The 24,214-nt window shown below is 46.7% G+C and overlaps 1 protein-coding gene across 1 annotated transcript; it reads right to left on the bottom strand.

Annotated features, from left to right (window-relative positions):
• kcnk3a (potassium channel, subfamily K, member 3a) lies at positions 1-23,725 on the bottom strand. The gene is made up of 2 exons (XM_030345899.1): positions 23,294-23,725; positions 1-1,578 (listed from the first exon to the last, which is right to left on the bottom strand). The coding sequence occupies exons 1-2, from the start codon at positions 23,574-23,576 to the stop codon at positions 629-631; spliced, it is 1,233 nt and encodes a 410-aa protein (XP_030201759.1). The 5' UTR covers positions 23,577-23,725; the 3' UTR covers positions 1-628.
• Between the last annotated feature and the right edge of the window lie 489 nt (positions 23,726-24,214).

The following is a 24,214-nucleotide window of genomic DNA, read 5'->3' as shown; positions in this document are numbered from 1 at the left end:
TATATATATATATATATAATATCACTTCATGGTTGTAAGTAGAATCATTGAGAATAATAATTAGGATTTTTGGAAAAAAGGATTTCACCAACAAATTGGTCAAATAAAAAAGGTATATATATGCTCTATATATACTATATATATATATATGTCCCTCTGTCAGTGAATATTTTGTCTCACAGTGTAGTGTCTTTATATTTTTTGGAATATTATTTTGTATCTAGTTCAGGTGCAGAACCTTGTAATTCCCTGCCTTCAGATATTGAGCCATAAATGCACATACTTTTCTCAGCAACCAGTTGAGATAATCAACCAGTTCACGCTCAGTAACCACAGTTGCACAGAAGGGTACGTGCCTATGAGCCAACGGATATCGTCAAAAGTCTGGCGGCATCATTGTAGTGCAGTGTACGGCAGCAGGTGCCCTGACTCCATGCTACCAGAGAGAGGCAAACATCTCATCCACTGGGTCCCTTTGATAACCAGAGCTGTGCTTTCGCAAGCAGCACGCCCCCCAAACCCAGTAGCCCTGGCTGGATCTATTGGTACATCGTCCCGGCGCTTTAAAACCAGCCTGAGACTTCAACGTGGTGGACCACAGCCAGACATCAATGGACCTCCAGGCCTCCTAGATGGAGCTGCGGCGCTTGGTGAGTCCCCTGTAGGTGTTGATGCTGTGCAGCCCCGTGGACACAGAGCTGATGCCCGAGTGCTGGTGCATGCTGCACACGCACCCGTTGGAGTGCAGGGGGTTTGAGAAGGCCTCGCCCTGCTCCATGTAGGCGTCCGACGAGGACAGGTCCCGGGGGATGATCATAGGGATGGAGTACTGCAGCTTCTCCCTGCTCTTGTACCACAGGCAGGAGCACATGGACTGGAAGTGGAGCACCTCCGCGTACATGTTCCGCAGACCCCGGCTCGCCGGCCCGCCGCTGCTGCTCCCCATGCCGCCGCCGCCGCCGCCGCCCCCCCCGCCGCTGCCCCCGGCGCAACCGGACGGCGTGGAGGAGCAAGAGGCGCCGTCCACCACGCAGTGGAGCCGCTCGCCTGCCTGGCCGTTGACGGCGGCCAGGAGCGCCCGCTGCTCGGCGTCGCGCCGCTCGTCCTCGGCGTTCATGGTCATGAAGCGCAGCACCACCAGGTTGAGGAAGGCCCCGATGACCGTCAGGCCCGTGAGGATGTAGATGAAGCTGAAGGCCACGTACTCGGGCTTCTTCTGCAGCGCCTCGTCCTTCTGCAGGGCCACGTAGTCGCCGAAGCCGATGGTGGTGAGCGTGATGAAGCAGTAGTAGTAGGCATGGAAGAAGCTCCAGCCCTCGAACTGCGAGAAGGCCAGGGCGCCCACGCACAGGGTGCTCATGCAGGACACGAAGCCGATGATCACCATGTTGACCATGGACACCTCTGTGCGCCGCATGCCCATGCACTTCTTGAGGCGGTGCAGGAGGTAGCGGACCAGGGTGTTGATGCGCTCGCCCAGGCTCTGGAACATGACCAGGGTGAGGGGGATGCCCAGCAGGGCGTAGGCCATGCAGAACGCCTTCCCGCCGTCGGTGCTGGGTGCAGCATGGCCGTAGCCTGGGGGTGGGGGGGAGGGGGGGGAGAGAGAGGCACACGCACAGAGGTGAGTGGACAGACCCGGATAACGTCTGCGCATGGTCCAGTGTGTGGGCTTCTATAATGATGAAGAAAAAAGGAGTAGAGACAAATTGCATAGCCTTCACATTTCCATATTTTCTGTGTTTGAGAAACAGTCATAATATTTCTATAATAAAAACAGCTTTCTTTGGTGGAAAGATGGTAAATAATTAATGGACATTTGGTCTCCGTGGGGCTGGCTTGAGCCATTGAGGACATTTGCCTCTAATTATTCTCCCTGCATTTTTCCTACTCAGAAGAAAATGAGCCCAACACACTGCACTGCTGTTAGTGTTTATGCAGCAAAATACAACCACGCTTTCATCTGTATTTATTAATATGAGCAAACAGGACAACTTTACATGGAGGCTTTCTTCTCCTTTAATGCAACAAAAGAATAATTATCCATAAATACAGACAAACTCCAACAATGAATTATGGGTCATTATCCTATCATGCTAAGCTACCGTTGGGGTGAGCTGGCTGTCATTGGGTTTTACATTTTGCCTCAAACATGGTCTTGTAAAGAGCCTGCTGAAAGCTTATGTAATCTGGGATCTGGAGAGATGAACGGTGGATTATTGAAGGACAAAGTGTCTCTCTCAGAGTTTTTGCCAGTGGCAACTTCCCAAATACAGTGTGGCTTTGGTCTGTGACGTTGACCCTGTTCCCAGAACACTGCAGTGGAGGGATTAGAGCAGCTCTCAAAGTGTGTTTTCAGGTAAAGTGTCAACATTAAATTCCTAATTGAGTTTCCTTGGTGCTATTGCTGTGTGTTATGAAATGGAAAAACCCTCTATGGGCGGATACGGTCTAACGCGGCGGGTCGTGTTTCAAACACGGCAGAGATACGGCCGCCCTGATAAGGCGAATAAAAAAAAAACAACTTCATTTTCCCCTCGCGCTTGATTTCATTTCTCTCTGACACCGCACTGCTCGGTTCGGCCATCTGTCTGTCTGGGGACGGGTTTTGTTTCAAGCTCTGCCAATTGTGTCGCCAAACTAATGACCATTTAAAAATGATACATAGCCCAAGTCAGCCAGGAAACATGTGCTTGGCTTGGAGCACCTCTCGAAAGAAGGGGCGACCAGCCATCATTTACTCCTTCGACTTTATCCTCTCTTTAATCATTCATCTCTACTCGTTACTTCAGATGCTTTTCTCTCTACTTTCTCCTCTCCTGCTGCTGTGATAATATAGTCCCATTGCCCAGCTGGCCATGGCTGTGAGGATTTCTTAGCCAGGGTGACAATAAGCTAATTGCCCTGTAGCAAAAACTGGCTATCAGTTGCATATGTTATCTTTCTCACTATTTCCCAGGTGATCAATTATTTATTTTCTCATTTCATGTGATTATGCAGAATAGCTAAACAACCACCTTACGGTCTAGACTATACCCAGAATACTTCAGTCCATATTTGTCTTGGAAAATGGCGAAAATCCCTCCTCAGCCGTTACCCTGCTCCTTATTTCACAGCTCTATGAATATTAATGCGCTTTATGGCTCACATATAATAGAAAATAGCCAAGCCGCATTATATCCAAGGCAAATTTGCAAGCCTGCCCCAGTGTGAAAGGGAATACATTTAAACCTAATGAGAAATGTGTCACAATTCAATGTGTTGCCATTGTATTGGACATGCATCTTGGTTGCATAATATTATGTTAGCAGAGACAGATTCTCAATGTGTGCGTGTGTGTCTGTTTGTGTGTGTGTGTGTGTGTGTGTGTGTGTGTGTATGGGGGGGGGGGGGGGTACTTGATCGTAAGAGGGAAAATCCTTTTCAAAGCCATCATTACCATTTTAAATGTTGTATTTTCCAGTAGAATTAACAATCTGCATCGTTTCCCGGAGCCTACCACATACGATGCCTAGAAAGACAACAGCCCATGATAAAGATAATAGGTTTGGGTAATAGCTTTGAGATTACGTCAGTCGGGGCCACAGTGGCTGTATCAGCTGCATCCATCTCGTGATGTGTTGGATAAATATTGACATTCGCATTTTGGGTCCTTTTGTCTCAAGCTGCCAGTGGATCCAGGTAAACATGAGAGACGCAGGCTGCCTTAGAAACCAGCCCCTGTCACGACACGGTCAGGGACCGGCATGACCGCGGAGCCGTCAGCGACCGCGGCGCTCGTGGCTAACAGCTGACAGTACGCATGGGGCTGAAGGCGCCGGTGTCAGCAATGTCGTGGGCGAGCGCTGCTACTTCCTCGTTTAGCACTGCCGTTAGTGCTGGTCACGTGATTCTGGCATTGAAGGAGACGTCGTGTGAAAGGGCGTCGTGTGGCTTCGTGCGTGTGTTTGTGCATGTGTGTGTACGTGTGTGTGTTTCTGTGTGTATGTGCGTCTAGCACATGGGGAACGCCACCAGTGTTGTTGTTTTATCCACGCTGTTGAGAGCTATAGCTTGCTTCTTACAGGAGAACCGTAAGAACAACAACATAATTTCTAATTTTTCCGAGAAACTTATTCGTACACTGATTTAAAGAATGTGTAAAAACAATACTTTGACTACTCAACAATCTCTACAGTGAAAGTCAACCTCGGTCAAACCTTTTTTGATAGATTTATTTTCAGGGCTGATGATAAATATGTCCAAAAGAAAGAAACCGCAAACCAAGGCTAATTGTGTCCTAACTTCATTCCGCAATTATCATGGGAAAGAAAATATGTGTATATCCTCTGATAAGCGTTAAAAGCCTTTTTCTAAAAGAGCCATTAGCCATAAGCTAATGAGGATTGAGTGTAATAAAGGTCAACAGAACACAGGTGCACCCTCTCCTTCACCCCCCCCCCCCCCCAGCCCCAGCAACACCACAACCTCTCATTATCGAATCACAATTCACAACAATATGATTCCAGCCAATGCCTGGAGCCACAGATCGGTCCAGATATCATCCTAAAAAAAATGAGAAAACCTTTCCTTATCTCCATGAAAAGCAGATAAGTGCTGTTGATATAGTTTCATTGGAGGAAAAACACACTCACACGCACACACGCACACACTCACACACACACACACACACACACACACACACACACACACACACACACACACACACACACACACACTGCAGGCGGCCTATTTCACAGAGCTGACCCCAGGCCACGTAACGACTTGTTACACAATAATTGCGCAGCATGAATAATTTCACAGGGTTTTAATCGCCTCCTCATGTTAATTTCACCTGTCAGGAGCTTGAGTTTATTCAGCCCTGCGTCGTATTAACCGCCCCGCCCCCCTCCCCCCAACTGAATCCAATGTGGTCCAAATTAAATCCACTATGTATTCTCGTCGCACGATACAAATTATGATGAAATATTGGTGCTGGGGCTGTGTCTGTTCCCCTGGGTGCTGGTCACTGTCTGAAGATGAGTGTGTACGAAAGGTGAGCGAATCGGACTGCCCCTCCCCCCCCCCCTGTGATGTCTGTCTCCAAAGTAGCTCCTGATGCGTCCCACCGTCTTCATTATGCTGATTAATCAGGCAGAGATAGAAACAGGGCTTTGAAAATACATCAAAGGCTAGCATAATGTCCCTGTTAGGGCTGTGGCTCTCAGTCACACTATTACATTGTCATTGATTACCTGGCACAATTTGTTCTGGGCTAAACAGACGGTGGGGGCAGAACACGTTTATCAACTCCAGAGAGCACATCAGCTGGCATGATGGGGCAGGATTCTGCAATTGGCGCTGAATCTATCAAAAGCTAATTTAGCAGTCATTTGTGAAAAACGGGCCTGAGTGTCTTAGCATTGTCGCGGGTTTTGCCGGCCTTTAAATCCATGGTCTTACTCAAAATACAGAGTAAAACAGAAAGAGAGAGAGAGAGAGGGATGGTTGAATTTGCTAGCGACATTCCCAGACCCACACAAAGACATAGTGGGGTTGCGGCATAAATGTTATACAACATGACGTGTTGGATATAAATGTTATAAAACATGACCCATTGCAAGCATATGTTATGCAACATGACGTGTGCATACAAATCTTATAAAACACCACATGTTGTAAAGAAATCTAAATCAGCTGGACAGAAGCTACAACGTCTTTCAAAGTAAAAGCCCTGCAGCACCTAAAAGACAGCTGAAGTAATGGCATAGCTTCGATGGTGAAATTGAACACGGTGATACTTTGATTCCACAATACAATTGTACCACTTAAAATTATTTGAAAGACAATCATAACCATGCCCGGTTCTGTTTTGTCCATGTTCATTAAAAAAAAGTAGCATTCCAATTTTAAACGTTAATTATCAAGCTTCTCTTTAGTTCGTATGGCCAAGGGCTCTCTCTCATTACCCAACCGGATGAATAAATAATTAACACACTAAATAAATAAACAGCATTAATTTGTTACGGGGTTTCCAAAGGGGCGCATGCCTCTTCAGAAAACAAATAGAAATGAGCAATGTTTGCGGACAGATTTGGCAGGAGCAATCCCGCTAACTACACTGTTAGTTTCCAGCGCTGGTCACATACACATATACAAACACTGTTTTAAATGAGCCAGGTCTCCGTCTCTGTTGAGAGGGCATTGCCAACAGTGTATAAAAGCCGTGGCGGTCTATAAACATATCGTCCCATCTGTGTAAGCAGTGCGTGAAGGACGTGCCAAAAAGGTCTGATAGCAAATTAGCATATTCCACCATGTAAGGTTAGCGTAGCTTTCAGCTAACAGGTTGGCCCCGGTTTGGCCTTTAATTGGACGTCACCGTCGGGGGAGCTTTTACGCATCTCTGGAATAGCAGAGACCAAAAAAGTGGGAATATTCAGTGGCAGCGCAACTAATAAATAGCACTCCATTCTGAGAAACCGCTGCACATGCGAGCATCAGGCTCTCGTATCTCTCAGCGCTACGCTTTCCATCTGCTTTTCTTTCTCCATGTCACAGCTGTGCGCCGCGAAAAAACAACCTCAAGTTATCATGACTGCTGTTCCATGAATCAAAAAAAGAAAAAAAGCGGGTCATAGGGACGGCCGTAGCGATTCCCACGCTGAGGGGATGTATCCGTCGCCGGCCCCCCGTTCCGAAGGCGCGGCGCTCAGAGGGGGCTCCTCTGTCAGTGGGTGAGTCATAGAACACCTCAACCTCCACACGACCCCGCCGCTGGTTTACTCAGGCGGTCAAACAGGGCCCGGGGCCTCCCCATGCCTCCTCTCCAATTAGCCCCCCCAGCCCAAGGCCCCGCGGCCCAGGCCCCGCAGACAGCTGCTCCTCACACCCGCCCGCACTACAGACCCTCACGGCCCCCTCAGTCCTGGCTCCTGACTCCTGGATCCCATCGACACAGGAACCCATCAGCGGAACACCAGTTCCAGTCAATGATGACGACTAAAACAAACACTTTCATACACTCTCTGTGGTGTGGGTTCATTCATTTGCCCATGAGTTATTGATTGATAGAAAAAAAGCCATTTGTTGGGAAGAAGCACATCTAGATCAAGAGATATCTGTACATATTGTTCTGGATTAGTAAACACCGTCATCGCACACTTTTATCTCAAGTTACAATGGAAGTGCAATTGTGTTATTGATCGTTATTTGGGGTGAACCGGCCTTGAGTTTGCAGTGTACAAAAAAACTAATAATTTAAACCCACTGATATCGAAGGGCAAAACTTGGACGTCAGAACTCCCACAAGGCAACCCCCCCTTCTCCACCCAACCAACACCAATGGGAGGAGGGGTGGTCAGCACCTGCTGCCCCCCAGGAACCACAGAAAGAAACAGCATACTGGCCATGCCAATGAGCCAGGCTGGCAGCCCCCCCCCAACCCAACACACACACACACATGCCATCATTCACGCATCAGAGCCTCCTCAATCAATAGGCCCAGGTTGATGCAATGCCGGGCGCTGCAGGAACGCATACCAATAGCCCCCCACATTGATCCACCGTCAGTCAACTGCAACCTGATTCACCACAAACTAGTGTAAAACATATGTATTCTTTTTCCGAAATTAATTTCTCTTGTGTCTGGTGTTTTTCTTTTTGCAGCCCTTACAGTGGCACGAATATATCTGTGTTGGTGTGCTTAATCATTGAGATTGTTGCAGCTTAATTGCAAAACCAGAGTCGAATCGTGGCACAGAGCCTGGTCGATAAACAATGAAAATAATGAGTTCTTGGTAAGAGCTCACTCAATTTTGGCAGGGATAATGTTTTTATAATGTCATTTTAAAACTCAATTGTCATCTCCCGCCAAAAAAAGAGAGAAACGATTTATTAAATCCTGTGACGTATTTTACCCACTGCCAATTGGATAATATTTATATTGTGAAATTCCAGCTCTTGTCGACAGTTTGAACCGCACAAGCTTAAAAGGCTCCGCCCCTCCGTCAGCCAGATAAAACCTTTTTTCAAAGACTTTGAATTTGAAGTTTCTTGTGATCGTATTTTCCGGGATAGTGGGTTCTATGCTCATCGTGTTGTGTATGTGGGTAAACCATGGCTGTTGTCCAAAGAAGTGGGAATGTCCTTCGCTCTGTCCCCCGCTGCTAGCTTGATGACGTCTGTGGTCAAACATGTGAATGCTACGGTCAGCCAGTGAACCATGACTACCACCGGGACTGAGAGAGCAATGAGAGAGAACGAGAGCGAGAGGGCATGAGAGAGAAACGGAGGGGAGGAGGAATCAAGAGGACGAAGGGAGACAACGTGAGAGTGAAAGAGCGAGATTGCGATGAGACAGCCAGGGAGGGAGAGAGAGAGAGAGAGAGAGCAGAGAGAGAGAGAGAGAGAGAGAGAGAGGAGAGAGAGAGAGAGAGAGAGAGAGAGAGAGAGAGAACTTAGCGAGAGAGCACGAGACAGAATGAGACTAAGAGAGGAGGATAAATCAGAGAGAGAACAAGGAAGAGACAACGTGAGAGAGCCAGAGAGCATGAGACAGAGCAAGAGAAGGGAAAGATAAAGTCGCAGTAAGAGAGTGAGAAATGAGCCTATGAGGGAGAGCGAGAGCAAACGATAAGGAACCGCATTTATCACCGGCAAAACCGATGCCAGAGGAGACAGCTCATTGGCACCAACAAAAAAAACCAACAAGCAAAAGTTTTTTTTCCCGAGGTTGACGTTAACTCGGTTAGCCTGGCCGTGCGCTCCCTAATAGGGCCTGGGAGCCTGCGCTAACCAATCCAGCGCACAGATGAGAGCCGGTGACATCAACCGCCCTATCACAAACAATCCGCCACCAGGTCTCGGACCAGAGGACACACACACGCACACACGTTCACAGGAACACACTGTATACACTCTGATGTATATGCGTCGCAGGCTATGTCCCCGCACGCTATGCTTTCCGCCTCTCCGCCCCCACTGGCGGGACGGGCCTCTGGATGCGTGGCCTTCAGCCGTGGCCCGGCCGTCTGAGGTCCCGGTATCACCTGCGGTGCAGGGCAGAGGAGAATCAAGACAACTGTAAACAAATAAACAGGAGGAAAGCAGCCGTGTCTAAGCGGGTCATTTCTAAACCCACGGGCTCCGGCGAGGTTCCTTTTTAGGGGATATGCGAGGAAACCTTGGCAGGAAGTAGTTTTCCATGAAGTCAGTCGTTGCACGTGTGCGGCATTCCAGAAAGGCTGTGAGTTTTCCCGGGGAGGATAATTAGATAAATCCTCCTGATTTATGGCTTAAATCCGATCGCTCATGGGCGAGCATTGTCAAAGTTGAAGGAGGTGAGAGAGCGATAAAAGAAGGGTTGAAGTCAAGGGAAGGAGGGGAGGATAGAGCAGGACGCCAAGGAGACTGAGAGGTTGAAGTCAGGCGTTGAAATAAAACATTAGTCAAGTCAATGTATTTGTATAGCAGGCCTTTGTACGGCGGCTACAGTCTCAAAGGGCTTCACGGGCCCATATATTGTACAACAGCCCCTAATCCTAAGCTCTCTGAAGGGGCAAGGAAAAACTCCCCAAATACAAAGGGAAGAAACGCAGAAGAGGGATCTCTCCTTCTAGGGAGGGTTAGGAGCGTGATAGGTGCCGAATGAGTAGACAGATGATCACAGAAAACGTAAACAGAGCAGAAGCAAAGGTTACGTAAGAAACAACATTAGGATTTTGTGGCTATCCTCAAGGCTATTGTTGAATCAGATGCACATAAAAAAAAACGAATCAACGTCTTGAATGCTCCGCAAACGCCCTGAGTGTATGGGGCTGTTACAGCAGGCCAGCCTAGTGCATGTGGTGGTGTGGGACGTGGCTGCTGTTAACCATGGAATGCAGCTGCCAGGGCATCCACTCATGAAAATTATGTAACCATCACCGGGCATTCACTCCTCTAATGTATTAGGCTGGAGATTTGATCGCAAATCTCCAAGCCGGCAACCAATAAAATAGAAACATGTTTCTCTGCATTCTGGAGGAAACACTAACCTTGAACAAGAGACACTGGCTTAATCCTTAATTTAATGTGAAAGGAAGTGTTTTCTTTGTAGTCATTTCTAATGTAGGAGCACAGAGTTTCTTTAGCAGGTCATGTAACGTGATGGAGAAATCCTGCTCTTGCAGGTTGTGTCGTGTTCACCAAAGTGTAGAGTTAAGGCGGAACCTAGACATGGGACTTAACAGGATGTTAATCACAAGGTCAATTTCGACATTCAAAAGCACTTATTCAAATTGCAGATTCAGTCAGATGCTTTCATCCAGCCTATATGTAAATATGTGTATATATATATATATATATATATATATATATATATATATAATATATATATATATCTATATATATATATATATGCATATATATTTATATATATGTGTGTGGTCTGTTTGTCTGTCTGTCTGTCTCTCTTTCATTCTGTCTGTCTGTAGATCTGTCTGTCTCTGTCTATCATTTCTCTGTCTGTATGTCCTAGTAACCTATTCAATTCACACATCACACTTTACATATTGGTTTAAGCCTCACGGAACACCTACTGACGGAATCACAACAAGGACAATACACCTGTCCTCAACGATCAATAATCAATTAGTTTGAATGGTAGCTTGCTGGTCATACATACGACTAGCTAATGAACTGACCCCCCCCCCCCCACACACACACACACACACACCGTTGTACAAGACCAGTGGAGTGGACAGAAGCGTGCCTGATGAGCCCAGTACAAAGAGGATACGCTCCAGCCAAGTGGTGTGTAGTTGACACGCATGAGGAGATAATGGCCACGGTGAGGACAACAACAAACAACAACAACAACAACTGCTATTCCCCATTGTATTGCATCAAACCTACTCACACGTCCACATTCATTCTAGGAATCCAAGTGAATCGATGCATGTTGTGTTTTTGTTGCCTGGGGCACACGATTGGTTATGTTGTGCTTTCTTCTTCTCAATTTAAAATGGCTACCATGATTGCCCAGGATATGTGTATATGCTGTGTATGAAGTTAGAAACCACAACGTACTGCAGACCTGGGGTGGATGAGCGCCTAATGTATGGGCGGACATGTTATTCTGGGATGTCAAGAATTCACCCGCGTAGCCACAGCCGGTGGATGTTTTATTCAGCCCAGAGCTCTCCTTTTAAAAATAGCTGCTGTCAATCTTGCCGCCTGTCCTCCACTCACCCCCCCCCCCCCCCCCCCCCCCCCCTTCTCCCTTTGCTGCCTTATCTCCTTTTTCCTATATCATGGACCTCTCTCTCCCGCTCTCCTCTTTATCTATCCGTCTCGTTATGTTTAATGCAGAGCGATTATGTTCCCTTCGCCTCCGCTGCCAAATCGCATGCAGGCGCCGCGGGCTCGGGCCGGCCGCCACCTGACTCCCGCCTGACGGACTCGCTGCACGCCGGCCCCTGTGCTGGCCCGGCCCCGCGCCGGCCCGGCCAGCACGCTGTGCTCGAGAAACAGATGCTCGTTCTCCTGAACTGACACATATGCAGCAGAAGCAGCAGCAGCAGCAGCAGCCAACAGGAGCACACTGAAGGACTTAGACAGTGGATTGGCAGATACACCCATGAATAACACATGCTTGCACACACGCGCAAAAATGACAATGCCCACACAAACACACACACACACACACACACACACATGCACACACAGACGAAAAACACATTTGCATACACTCGATGTATGCACTAGGGTTGAGTTTCAAATGGAAATGAGTGAGAGGGTATGTTGTGTGTGTGTCTATATGTTTGTCTCTGTGTGTACAGTATGCGTGTGTGTCCGCATTACGCGTGTGTACTTACACGTGTACCTACAGTATGTATTGTGTATGCGTTGGCCTCCAAAGGTTTTTTGGGCTGCACCCCACGCTCTGATTGGCCGGTCGCCAGGGTCGGCAACCTATCACATGTCAGAGGGGGGGGTGGAGGTCACGTGGTGCCAGGGGCCTCATTATCAGGCACCTGGCACAGCAACCTGCGGCCCCCCGATGCAATTAAAGCAGGTAATGGATCTCACTTAGGTGTCATCTGAACCTCAGACTGGATCCATCTGGCCTCGGCTCTCCTCCACCAGTCCACCTCTCTTTGTTTTCTTGCGGTTAACTGTACTACTAACTGTATTGTATTACAGTTGGCCGAGCTTATTTATCGCTGAACAAACACACGGGAGACCTCGTAGTGAGAGAGGCGTGCGGGTGGAAACAATGGTGTGTGGTGGAGGAGGTGGTGGTGGTGGTGGTGGGGAGGTGGTGGTGGTGGTGTGGTGGTGGTGGTGGTGGGTGGGGGGGGGGGGGGGGGGGGGGGGGGGGGGGGGGGGGGGGGGTGGGGGGGGGGGGGGGGGGGGAAGACTCCGATCCGGTTTTAATCTCAAATACACAATGCTGTGGTCAATAGCTGCTCTATGGGATGTGCTTTCACCGTTGCCTCTGTGATAGGAAGAAAACATAAACTGAAAGGAAAAACAGTAAAACAGCATTAAAATCGAACAAATGATACATTTCAACCCGCTTCCTAATCAAAGCGTATCACACATGACACAATATCCACTTAATTGAGAGTGCAAACAACAACCGATCAGATTTCAGTGACGGTTAGACCTCTGTCTCTCTCAGTGCAGCTGTCACCTCTATCAAGAGGATTGGAATCGAGTGTGTGTGAGGAATGAAACCCATTTCCTCGCGGCTCAAACAACCCGGATTGTTGAGTTTTTTTAGGGCTCTTTTCAAGTCGGTAAGTGGGGAAGATGGGTGAGACAGTGATATTTTGAATAAAAGTGATTCTCTCTGGGATTTGCAGGAAGTGACAGATTTAACAGTGCATGTGGAAAGTCTCTGTGGTGTCTTATCCTTAAGAACCATGCTCTTAGCAAAAAGGAAATCTATAAACACAAATATACAGTTTACAGCACAGATTCTAATACATTTTTCACTTGATACTTGTGTGTTTGCGTGTGTGTGGGTGTGTGTGTGTGCGTGTGCGTGCATGTCTGCATGCGTATGAGGGTTCGTGCATTTGTGTCTGTGTACATGCCTGCATGTAAGTGTCTATGTTTGTGTATGTATGCGCATGTGTCTATGTGCATGTGTGTGTGTGAGAGAAAGTGTCCGTGTCTGTGAGAGTGTGGCCAAAGAAATGAAGGAGACTGCGCCTCGCGTCTCCTTCTCACCTTGATGAGGGAGTGCGTCCAGTGCCTGAGGCCGGCCATATGGCAGACAGAGACAGACAGGACATAGACTGGATGGATGCAGCCTTCGTTTCATTAACTTCCCTCTCAGCCCTTCCTAGCAAACCCAGCCACACCAGGGAGTTGTCATTTTTGTATATATTCCACATATTCTTTGAATAATCCCATCCCAACCCTTTGAATAAAAGGTTTAGCGCTTTAGAGAAGATAACACATTTTTGGTTGGCGTACGGGTCGGATGCTAACGGTAGAAGCCTGTACTGAGAACCTTTTGTTTAGTTGTGTGCTCGTTTCTCCAAATGATATAGTCATACTTTAAAATAGGCTGACACATACGCCACTCCTGGGACTTTTTCTTCCCAATTTGGTGTCTGCTGAGAACAACTGATTCATTCAAAGAGATCTCTACACGAATAACAGAAGGGGATGACTCTCAAATGCTTTTTTTACCCACTGTAATTCTCACAGAAGCCAAACAAGAATAACCTAAAATCTCGTGTACCAGTCTCATCATCACCAATTAGCCGCTGCAGTTTGCTGTTGTGTGTGTAGCGCCATGAACAACTATTAATGCTCAGCCAGTGTTTTTTTTATAGTTTTTTTATCCCACCCTCACACATTCGGGGTGTGAGAGGCAAGCAGATGCATCACTTCTGCTAGCTCTGGTGTCAGAATTACTTAACAGCCTGCAGAGAGAGAATATAGGGCCCAACAGCGAACTTGTTCTCATTTTCCTCATTTCCTTCCTTGTCTTTTCTTGTGTATGGTGTATGGGGGAATGGGGGGTGGGGAGGTTGACGTTATCAAGCCTGGGGTGGTGCCTTGGAACGGGCTCTTCTCTGTAAGAATATACATTGAGTCGAGCCTTCGAGAGCTCCAGCTCCCGTCTGCCTCAGGGACGGTGGTTATGGAGGAAGTGGTCATCGTCGTAGGGGTAGTATGTATGTGTGTGTGTGTGTGTGTGTGAGACAGTCCACTTCATATTGGTCGGCTTCTGGGAGAGATGGAGCACGGCTAGACGCGAGAGGCGACACAAACGAGGCCGCGGGGCCCCCAGGCAACGCGCATACGTTTGGACCTAGTCGGGGCGAATAATGCCTGGGAACGAATGCCGGTGGCCCTGGGTGATGGCTAGCATGAGCACTGGGCCGTGCGTGTTGCACGTCTGGGAGAGCTGGAACCTTAAGCGGTGCGATGCTGTCGAAGGCCCCCGTGAATTAGAAGGGGAAAATTCTCCATGGTTTGTTATGGAAAGGGCCGCTGATGAAAGCCATGGATCAGAGCGTAGCGTAAACACACACCAGCGCTGGCTCGTCACCCCTCTATGCTCAGATGTGTTTGGTGTGGGCGTGTTGTGGGTGTGTTAGTGTGTGGGTGTGTGTGGATGTGTGTGTGTCTGTATGTGTATGTTCGCACTTCACATCCACACAAACACTCTATCATGCACAAATCCAGACTTGCAGGCTCTATCTCTTTCGCACATGCACCTGCGTACACAGACAAACACACACACATACAGGACAGCGTGCACTTTGGGAGGCATGGGCTGGGGGATTAGCAGATGAAAGATGTTGAAACAATATTGTCTCTTTTTGTTGCTGATGAATATCCACATTCTATATGCATAACCATCCAACTGTTGCCATGTTGTATAATTCACAAAATCTGTCAGTGTGTGCACAGGAGAGAGAGGGGAAGAGAGAGAGAGAGAGAGAGAGAGAGAGGAGAGAGAGAGAGAGAGAGAGAGAGAGAGAGAGTAAGAGAGAGAGAGAGAGAGAGAGAGAGGAGAGAGAGGGAGAGAGGGAGAGAGGAGAGGGAGAGAGAGAGAGAGAGAGAGAGAGAAGAGAGAGAGAGAGAGAGAGAGAGAGAGAGAGAGATATTCAGGCAAAGGTCACACAATCTCCATGCTATGGCCAGGCACATGTAACAAAGCCCGCTGGCATCTCAATACACAGCCAATCAGCACGCAGCAGAATCCTTGCTGAACCCCATTGACATGTTGGCAGAGAACAGTATCTGAGTCTGTTGCGCGGCTGCCATTTATCCTTTTTGGGTTTTGAGCGGTTCGCTGATCTAGCGATGCAGACTGGTGTTTATTGCTACATTTTATCACACTCTCTATAACTTGTTTGGTGTTTCAGGAGATGCAAGTGTCATGGATCTGTGTCATTCCAAAGTGTCTCTCTTTGTCCTTGTTTTGGAAAAGTGCTGTTTGACCCACGGCCCATTAGTCTGTGTCACACTGTATCGCTGAGCGGATCAACCCAGGGGTGGTGGCTGAGCTCTCAACACGTCGTGCAGTGGACATGCATTAACCCACATAGCCATACAGCCACTTAAGATGATGCATACATTTATAAAGGTGGACATGCATTTACCCCTAGAGGGAAAACGTCTTCACAAAGTAATATTTAATCAAACACCAGGCTCATGTGAGTGCTGTTGTGCATTGTTTGTCCGTCAATGAAATCACACAAAAAGACCCGGATCTGCAGTATTCCAAAAGCGGAGTCGGAGAATCGTTCAAAAAAACGCCTGTTAAATCTTAATTTGAAGTAACACTGATCCACTATCGCTCTCGTTCCTCTGGCGGCTTCTAGGAAACCTCGCTCCTATACGACTAGCTGGAAAAAGGTACAGACAATACCTTTCCTTTTCAGGTCATGAGGATGAGCCCGACCGTTCCACCGGACCCCCCGCTTTCATCCCAGAGACAGCACTCCCCGTGACGGTTTTACAAGCTGTCTGCCCCCTCCTCCAGACGGGCCCCGGGACGATACAGCCCACTGCTTCCCCGGTCCTCCTGTCCGTCGCCATGGATATCGGCATCACTTGTTTACTTCCCGACACGATAGGGGAGGAAAGGCTGGGTCCTGTTCTGGATCTGACTGGGACGGCTGTCTTATTCTCTGGCAGAAAGCACTGATTCCATAGGCTCCAAAGCACGCGTAAACATCCGACTGGTGCAATGTTATGTAATCCCTGCCAAGACTTTCGTATTCAGTGTGTTGTTTTTATTACTGATTCAAATAGATGTATGTGCAGTGCCTTAATATGATTGTGGAAACGTACAATGTTTCATCCAAGCACAGCTGTGCTGTTGTTTGGATTCATAGTCATATCTTGTTTCCAAAGGACTGTGACACGACTCAGTTAATCTCAAATATCCAGCGTGGGAGGATTAGGACATTAATCAAAAGGCTTTACCTGTCCAGCTCTCGCTAGAACCCCCTGGGCTCCATACAGGCTCCTCCTCCACTGTTCCAGCACACACACACACACACACACACACACACACACACACACACACACACACACAGACACACACACACACACACACACACACACACACCACACACACACACACACACACACCACAGACACACACACCACACACACACACACACACACACACACACACTAGACTGGAGAATCTTTTGGGGGAAACTGATTCGTCCTCTTTTCTTGGGAGCAATATACATATGCACAAGTGGGACACTGTGATTTTGTTTGTCAGGCCATAGGGGTTTATGCTATACAATGTCAATGTTTATATCCTGGAATCCGGCTCAATATAAATGTGGAGATAGAGAAGAGAAAGCATACCGCTGAGTAGTATTTGATTTGGTTCCTCTCCAGCCTCGGACCTTGCCAGATTATTATGTCTACTAAATACAACAAGTTGTGTTTTTGCTTGGCGGCGAGTCTCAGGCAAGGCAAGCACGCAAGTTTCCATGCAAAAGGCAGACGTTCACAGCGCAGAGGACGGGCAGCAAAAGGTAAACATTGCCCCCGGCCATGTGAACCCGAAAGCTAGTCCCTTCTATCAACAAGCCCCACATGGTACTCCCACCAATCCCCCCCCCCCCCCCCAACCACACCCCACGATGATGTACATCAACAAACGCGACAGATGCTAATCAAAGCTGGTTGGACTGTTTGTTTTCTTTCTCCGGTTTCTCCAATCTCACCCGTAGCCCCTGACTGCTTGGGCGAAGCGAGGGTTGAGTCTGAGGGTAAGAGGCTCCTGAGCTGGATGGATCCACGCTGTGATTGCCTTTCAGATGATGAAATATCCACCTTTATTTTGTAAGCTGTACTGGGAGTATGACATGGTAGGGAAACACGTGGACTCGAAAAGAAAATTGCACACACACGCAACCATCCGGTAATCTCTGCGCTTTAGGCTGTGCGATAAACTTTCGGGGGCGCGTGAGGCAAAGCGATAAAGTATAAGCGAGGGAATGAAACCAATGGAAAAATAAACCGTATCTTTAATAAAGGATTCTTGTGAGAAAGCTAGATGGTGTTCTGCTGTGCTGTGGCACTCAGAGCTCTTTGTAAATTCAAAGGAGAGTGTACTGGCGGCTGACGTCACTGGGAATATGACTTACTACTTTTCAGAAAATCATGTATCAAGTGTTGATGAAAAAAAAAAGAAGGCCAATGATTACACGCTTTCTCATCTTTCCAGTCACTTCAGGGAGAATTCAACTCTGGAACTCAACTCACTGCCCTGATTTGACTTACACACAACAACACCAACCACACACACACACACACACACACACACACACACACACACACACACACACACACACAGACACTCTCTCACACACACACACACACACACACACACACACACACACACACACACACACACACACAGACACTCTCTCACACACACACACACACACACATACACACACACACACACACACACACACACACACACACACACACAACACACAAACATACACACACACACACAGACACTCTCACACACAAACGCACACTCACAAACATTTACACACACACACACACAGACACACACACACACACACACACACACAAACACACACACACAAACATACACACTCACTCACACACACTCACACACACAAACACATACACACCCTCACACACAAACAAACAGACAAACAAAAACACACACACACACATACACACACCCGCTGTATCACACAAACGCATTGGGACCAAGGACAATGCTACACCCTACCATTGTATTACTTCACTGTATTTCGGTATGTATCTTCGGCCCCTGTCACATTTCATCTCCACGGTTCGGTTCGCGGCGCCCGCCGCAACACACAACACAACACAACACACAACACAACACACAACAAACAATACACACTCATGGAAGGTAATACGCTTGGGCTTGTTTTACGTAACGACAAGTCAGGGGGGACGCTTGCATTGTGCAATGTCCCCCCAGTCTATTTTTAAATGCTCGCACACACACACACACACACCCACACACACATACACACAAACACACACGTAAGTATTTGCACACACTACTTAGGATCATGTTTTTCCTATGATCAAATGAAAGAGAAGTTATTGCTGAGAGAATACTATGACCATGAACCAAAAAAGCTGCAATACTTACTATTCAAGTGACACTTTGACAGCTTGATATTGTTTTCCAATTGCAAATAGTTTTAATCACCATCATTTGCAAACTGTCTATGGCTGCCCAACACCCATCCATTCCCCAATGGAAACCATCAATCTATTTGCTTGTGATGAGGAAAGCCTGCTTTGCATAGTGGAGGGGCAGTGTTGCGGTTTGGATAGTAGTAGCTTCTGGAGTCACATTTCAATAGAGCCAGTCTAATGTTCAGTATGGGGGTGTTTCAAATCCAGGCAGATCACGAGGGGACCACCTCTTGTCCCAACAACCGGGCTGAGATCAAATAAGAACCAGACGGCTGCAAAGCAACCTCACGTCCAACGTGAACGTAATATGATCGCAGTGGACGGGGAAGGGGAGGGGGGGAATCAACAAAACAAAACAAATGGGGGGGGGGGGGGGGGGGGGGGGGGGGGGGGGGGGGGGGGGGGGGGGGGGGGGGGGGGGGGGGGGGACAGCTAACAACAAAGAAAACACACACAGGTCTTGAAAACAAAGAAATGCCCGACGTCGTTTATGCTCAAACTCCAACAGACTAACGGAGAACTCCTTGTCGGAACCTTTTCCACTCGGCTGGGTGGCTACACAGGTGAGCCTCGATAGCTTAACGAGGAGCAAGGCCAAAGGACGCGGGTCCTGATTCAGAACAACAATTATAAATGTCAAGGGAAAAGAAAACATGCAATCGAACTATAAATGTGACGCAGAAAAACAAAAAGGCCATAAGGTCCCTGAACCCTCCATCACTCATATTTAAGGTGGAAAAACTTGGAGACCTGTCTCTGTGACAGACTGAACTCTCTACGCCCTTGAAGGAGCCCACAGTCACACCTGACACTGGTCATGTTATCTCTTCCTTTTGTACACGTTAGCCTTCAGACACCCCAACGTGTTGTAGTCACACAACACATCAACAATGTTGCGTAGCTTTTATTTTTTAACAGACTACCACCAAATGAAAACCAAAACACCAAAATAAATCCGGGGAACACAAAAACACTTTCATAAGGCAATTGCTTCTCAGTCTTAGAAATCAAAGCACAAGTTGTCTCCCATGAATAAGTCTGTTGCTCACTTACAGTAAGCCATATGCTCAGGGACTACAAGATCACAGAAGCAGTTTGTTTTATGAGTTTAAAATGTACCATTATCATGACAAATTGACTCTGGGAATTCATGTAGTGATAATGAACCCAGAAGATATTCTTCTGATGAGACTGTGTGGGTTTGTGTATTTGTGTGAATGCAGTGTGTGTGTACGTGTAAGTATGTGTGTGTGTGTGTGCGTGTGTGTGTGTGTGTGTGTGCGTGTGTGTGTGCGTGTGTGTGTGGTTATGCATGTGTGTGTGTGTGTTTGTGTGTGCTTGTGTGTGTGTGATTTGTGTGAGAGTGCAACTCTAATACATGTTATATACAAAAGCTCAAAAGGTTAAACCTAATGCATTTTGTATTCTCGTTCCCACAATACATTCCCTCCTATCCCCACATACAATTGGAAGAAGCTTCTCAAATAGCTGTCAGATAGGGTAAAAGATAGATGTAAACATGTGGTATTAAAGAGAAATTACAGTCAAAACTCTGTCAAATGGAAAGGAGAAATTGGCTGTTTTCGTAAAGCCAAAGTATAAACAACAGAAACATAAAATGGAACAGTGGCAGTTTTGCTATCATCATTTCTGTGATTATTTTAGAGTTTTCTTTCTTTGGGCGTCGGACCGTTTCGTTGGATTAATTCATGGAAGAAGGTTCCAGCGTTAGGATGATGAGGGCCTGTTATCGTGCTCCAATATAATGGGAGTATTCTTCGGCCTAATGATGTTGTTGTATCAGGGGAAAGAGTGGCCTCCATTCACTGGATTTCTTAAACAACGTCAGACTTCTCTAGTTGTGATTTGTTCACAGAGGACGTGATCAAAAATACGGGTGGGCTTGGGGTTTGTGTGTGTGTGTGTGGGGAGGATGGGTTCCACTTCCACGACAATACAGGTTTAACGTAGGCTCCTTCTATATGGAAATACACAGACATTTCAAGGAGCGAGCTACAATGGCTTATTATTCTGAATTGTAATATCGAAAAAACACCAACCCGCTGGCGACATGGCATACTTCTGAGTGTGCGGTCTGGTGATTGTGTGTATGGGAAGACACCAAAGCTCTTACTGTCACAGATACTGTAGTGTTTCTTTCAAAAGATTGCATCAACATGTTTGTTCTTCATAATTCAACAAAACAAACATTCTGTGTAATCATTTTCTGGAGATCGATTGAAAAACCACCACTGGGTACAGTTGTTTTTGATCTGTTGGAATACATCTTTGTGTATGTTGTTCCCTGGGTTCGGGAGCGTACTGGGTAAGCACCTGCGGTAGCTCCTAGGCGTGTGATGTGATGTTCAGAGTAGTAACCCCCGGCTCTGCTCAGTGCAGAGGGCAGTGTACGGTGTGGCTTGGGATGGCAGGGAGGTCAATGGACCAGCGGGGTGCCGGTGCTGTCATCAATACTTGATGGCGGAGTGATAAGCTAATCACCGTGTCCGTGGATGGTCCACCAGGCTTACAATTACAGCCCGCTGTTATGGACACCGGGGTTAGCTTAGTGTGCAATTAGTAGTGAACGTGTGATAGGGTTTCAGAGGCAGGTCAGGCCCGGTATAAGGAGCCTGCGGTCATCCCATGGTCACCACTGTGTGTGTGTGTGTGTGTGTGTGTGTGTGTGTGTGTGTGTGTGTGTGTGTGTGTGTGTGTGTGTGTGTATGTGTGTGTGCAGCAGGTGGGCGATGGGTGGGGATGAGGGGGATACATATACAAACAGGGTGTTAGGGGGAGGTAATTGGCCTGAGCCATGTTCCCCATGTCCATTATCCGCCCTGACACAAGCGGATGGGATATGGCACCATATCATATCATAACATGTCCACTGGTATATGATATAACATGATCTGATATGATCTACAATTATGTGTATGATATAAACTTGTATGATATAAAATAATATGGAACATGACATGGTATACAATATGATATAAAATGAAATGATAAACTATTTGGTCTAATATTATACAATTAAGATATATGATGATTTACAATATAATAGGATATGATATACAATATGGTTTAACATAATGTGATAAGGAGAATGGTTCATATCATATATATATATATGATAAACGGTGAAGGTTACATAAATCAGTGATTCTCAGCTAGTGGATGGTGACCTAGGGCATATTGAGTGGGTTGCATATTATATACCAAACCTTAATCTTTAGAAAGAAGCCCATGATTTAACTAATGTTTCAATTTGAATTGATGTTTCGATCGCTTACTATCTTTTGAGTTGAGCCACAATTGTTGCAGCTCCTTGTTTGCTAGTGTTATAACAGTACATGAAGGCATTGTTGATGACTGCAATATTGGTGAATCATTATTTTATTTCTGGGTGGTGACTTAATGACTAATGACACATGTGGTACCTGAGGCTACACTGGAGAACCACTGCTGCATACAAATGATATAACGATTGGATAGCAAGTCAAATGATATATATTATTTAAGTATGTAAAATTGTATGCTATAAAGTGATATGATAACTAATGTGTTAACTGTTAGCTAATGGCCTAGTAATTATTTACTTATGGGGTTCATGTTTACTAATGGTGCTCATGTTAACTTAGGTATTTATGTATCAATTATTTAGTAGGGTTAGGTTTCACCCTAATCCTGACCCTTATCCACCAACGCCAACACTAACCCTAACCCCTCTGCTGATGCTGTATAATAATGCTTAATTATTACTGCATCAACTAATGTTCATTGATGGTAAATTGATGTACACTTAATATTCAATGATATGATGTCAAGGGAATCATACATACGATATTAACATTATACAAGGTGAAGGTTATATAAAATATACGCTCTCTTTGACCCGAGTCAGAGATTCCGTTTCCCCATAGTTTAACCCCCGCCCCCCAGAGATGTCCTTGGCTAACAGAGGTACTATAACGCAACATATATAATTTACAAATTCCATATAACATAATGGTCTATCTAAATACATTTTAGTTACAAATACGCGAGTATATAAACATGTGGATGAATCCTGCATGCTGTGTTGCAGTGGCTTGCTCTTGTCAACAATGCCGCGTAAAATGTCTGCAGACACCAACGTAAGCAAAGTGAGGGGAAGTTACAAAACTGAATGGACATGGAGACACTATGTCCAATTTGTGTAAGCAATGCTTGCAACATTGACACCAGTTGCCCTAATGCCAGGCCGTGAACACAGAGGAACATATGATCAATGTTATACATATCATCCTCATGAATGCAAGGCAGACAATTATAACGGGACGTTATTACGCACCAGCCTCAGCCGCGGGCCAGCGCTGTTCAGCTGAATGAGTTTAGGCGAAAAGTAATCATTTATTCCAGCTATCCCTGAAAAGATCGTCAACATTGTGTTGGGCATGACGATTCATGCATGCAAATCGAATCAGGGTTTAACTGAAGGGTTTAATTCAAGCTGTTAAATATATTAATATTTACAACGCCATCGATTCACATTGGGCATTTCATTACGCGGGGTTTAGGGGGAGTTTAAGCAATCCTGTTTAGAAGTTGAAAGCACCAAACGTACCTATAGTTGTGATGACCGTGATAGCGAAGTAAAAAGACCCGGCGAATTTCCACTGCACCCCAGCTTTGTGTGGCTTCAGCTGCAGCACCACCCTCTCCAGCTGGTCGAAGGCGTCCTTGGACAGATTGTAGGTCTTGAGAAGTTCACTTTTCGTCTGGTCCAGCTCTGTCCTCGTGCTCGTCTCCTTTTCGGATTCCAACACATCGAAAATCGCCGCGCCGACTATCAGGTAGGTGAACGTGCATATAATCAGGGCAAGGGTCCTCACGTTTTGCCTCTTCATGGTCAGAAAGACTTGTTGGGGTCTGGGGGAGTTTCGGCGTGGATCTTGAGGATGGGGAACTTGGCTGGCTCATGGCTGATCTGTTTCTCACAGAGTGGTGCGTCGCTCCATGCGCTTGGAGCTCTGAGAGGATACTACTGTTTGCCGAGGCGCGCGTTTTTCTATTGGAGCTGTTCATTCAGCACCACCCCGCCCACTGGCCAGTGGAACACCCCACCCCTCCCACGTGCGTGTGCGTGTGTTCGCGTGTGTGTGCGTGAGTGTGTGTCTGTGTGTGCTTGTGTGTGTGTGTGTGTGTGTGTGTGTGTGTGTGTGTGTGTGTGTGTGTGTGTGTGCGTGTGTGTGTGTGTGTGTGTTGGTGTGTGTGTGTCTAATTCTCCCTCTCTCGCTCACTTCCTTTCTCTGAAAATAGCTAAACGTTCTGTTTATTTGCCCTGATTGATTTTCTGTCAATGGTTCAATAAAGGACCTGTGAAGTCTAATCTTTCTCTCGCTCTCTCTCATAATTAATCAACAATTCCGTTTGTTATAAAACTTCTTAGTCATGTGCGTGAGGCAATTAGGATTATAATTTCCTCAAAGAAGCCCATGTCCTTTTATTAATGCTGTGGTTGTTTGTTTCCTGCTATGTTAAAACA

This window comes from Gadus morhua, chromosome 21 (assembly GCF_902167405.1).
Source record: "Gadus morhua chromosome 21, gadMor3.0, whole genome shotgun sequence".
Lineage (NCBI taxonomy): Eukaryota > Metazoa > Chordata > Actinopteri > Gadiformes > Gadidae > Gadus > Gadus morhua.
Note: the sequence above shows the minus strand (reverse complement) of the source record. Positions and strands in the feature narration are given on the sequence as shown.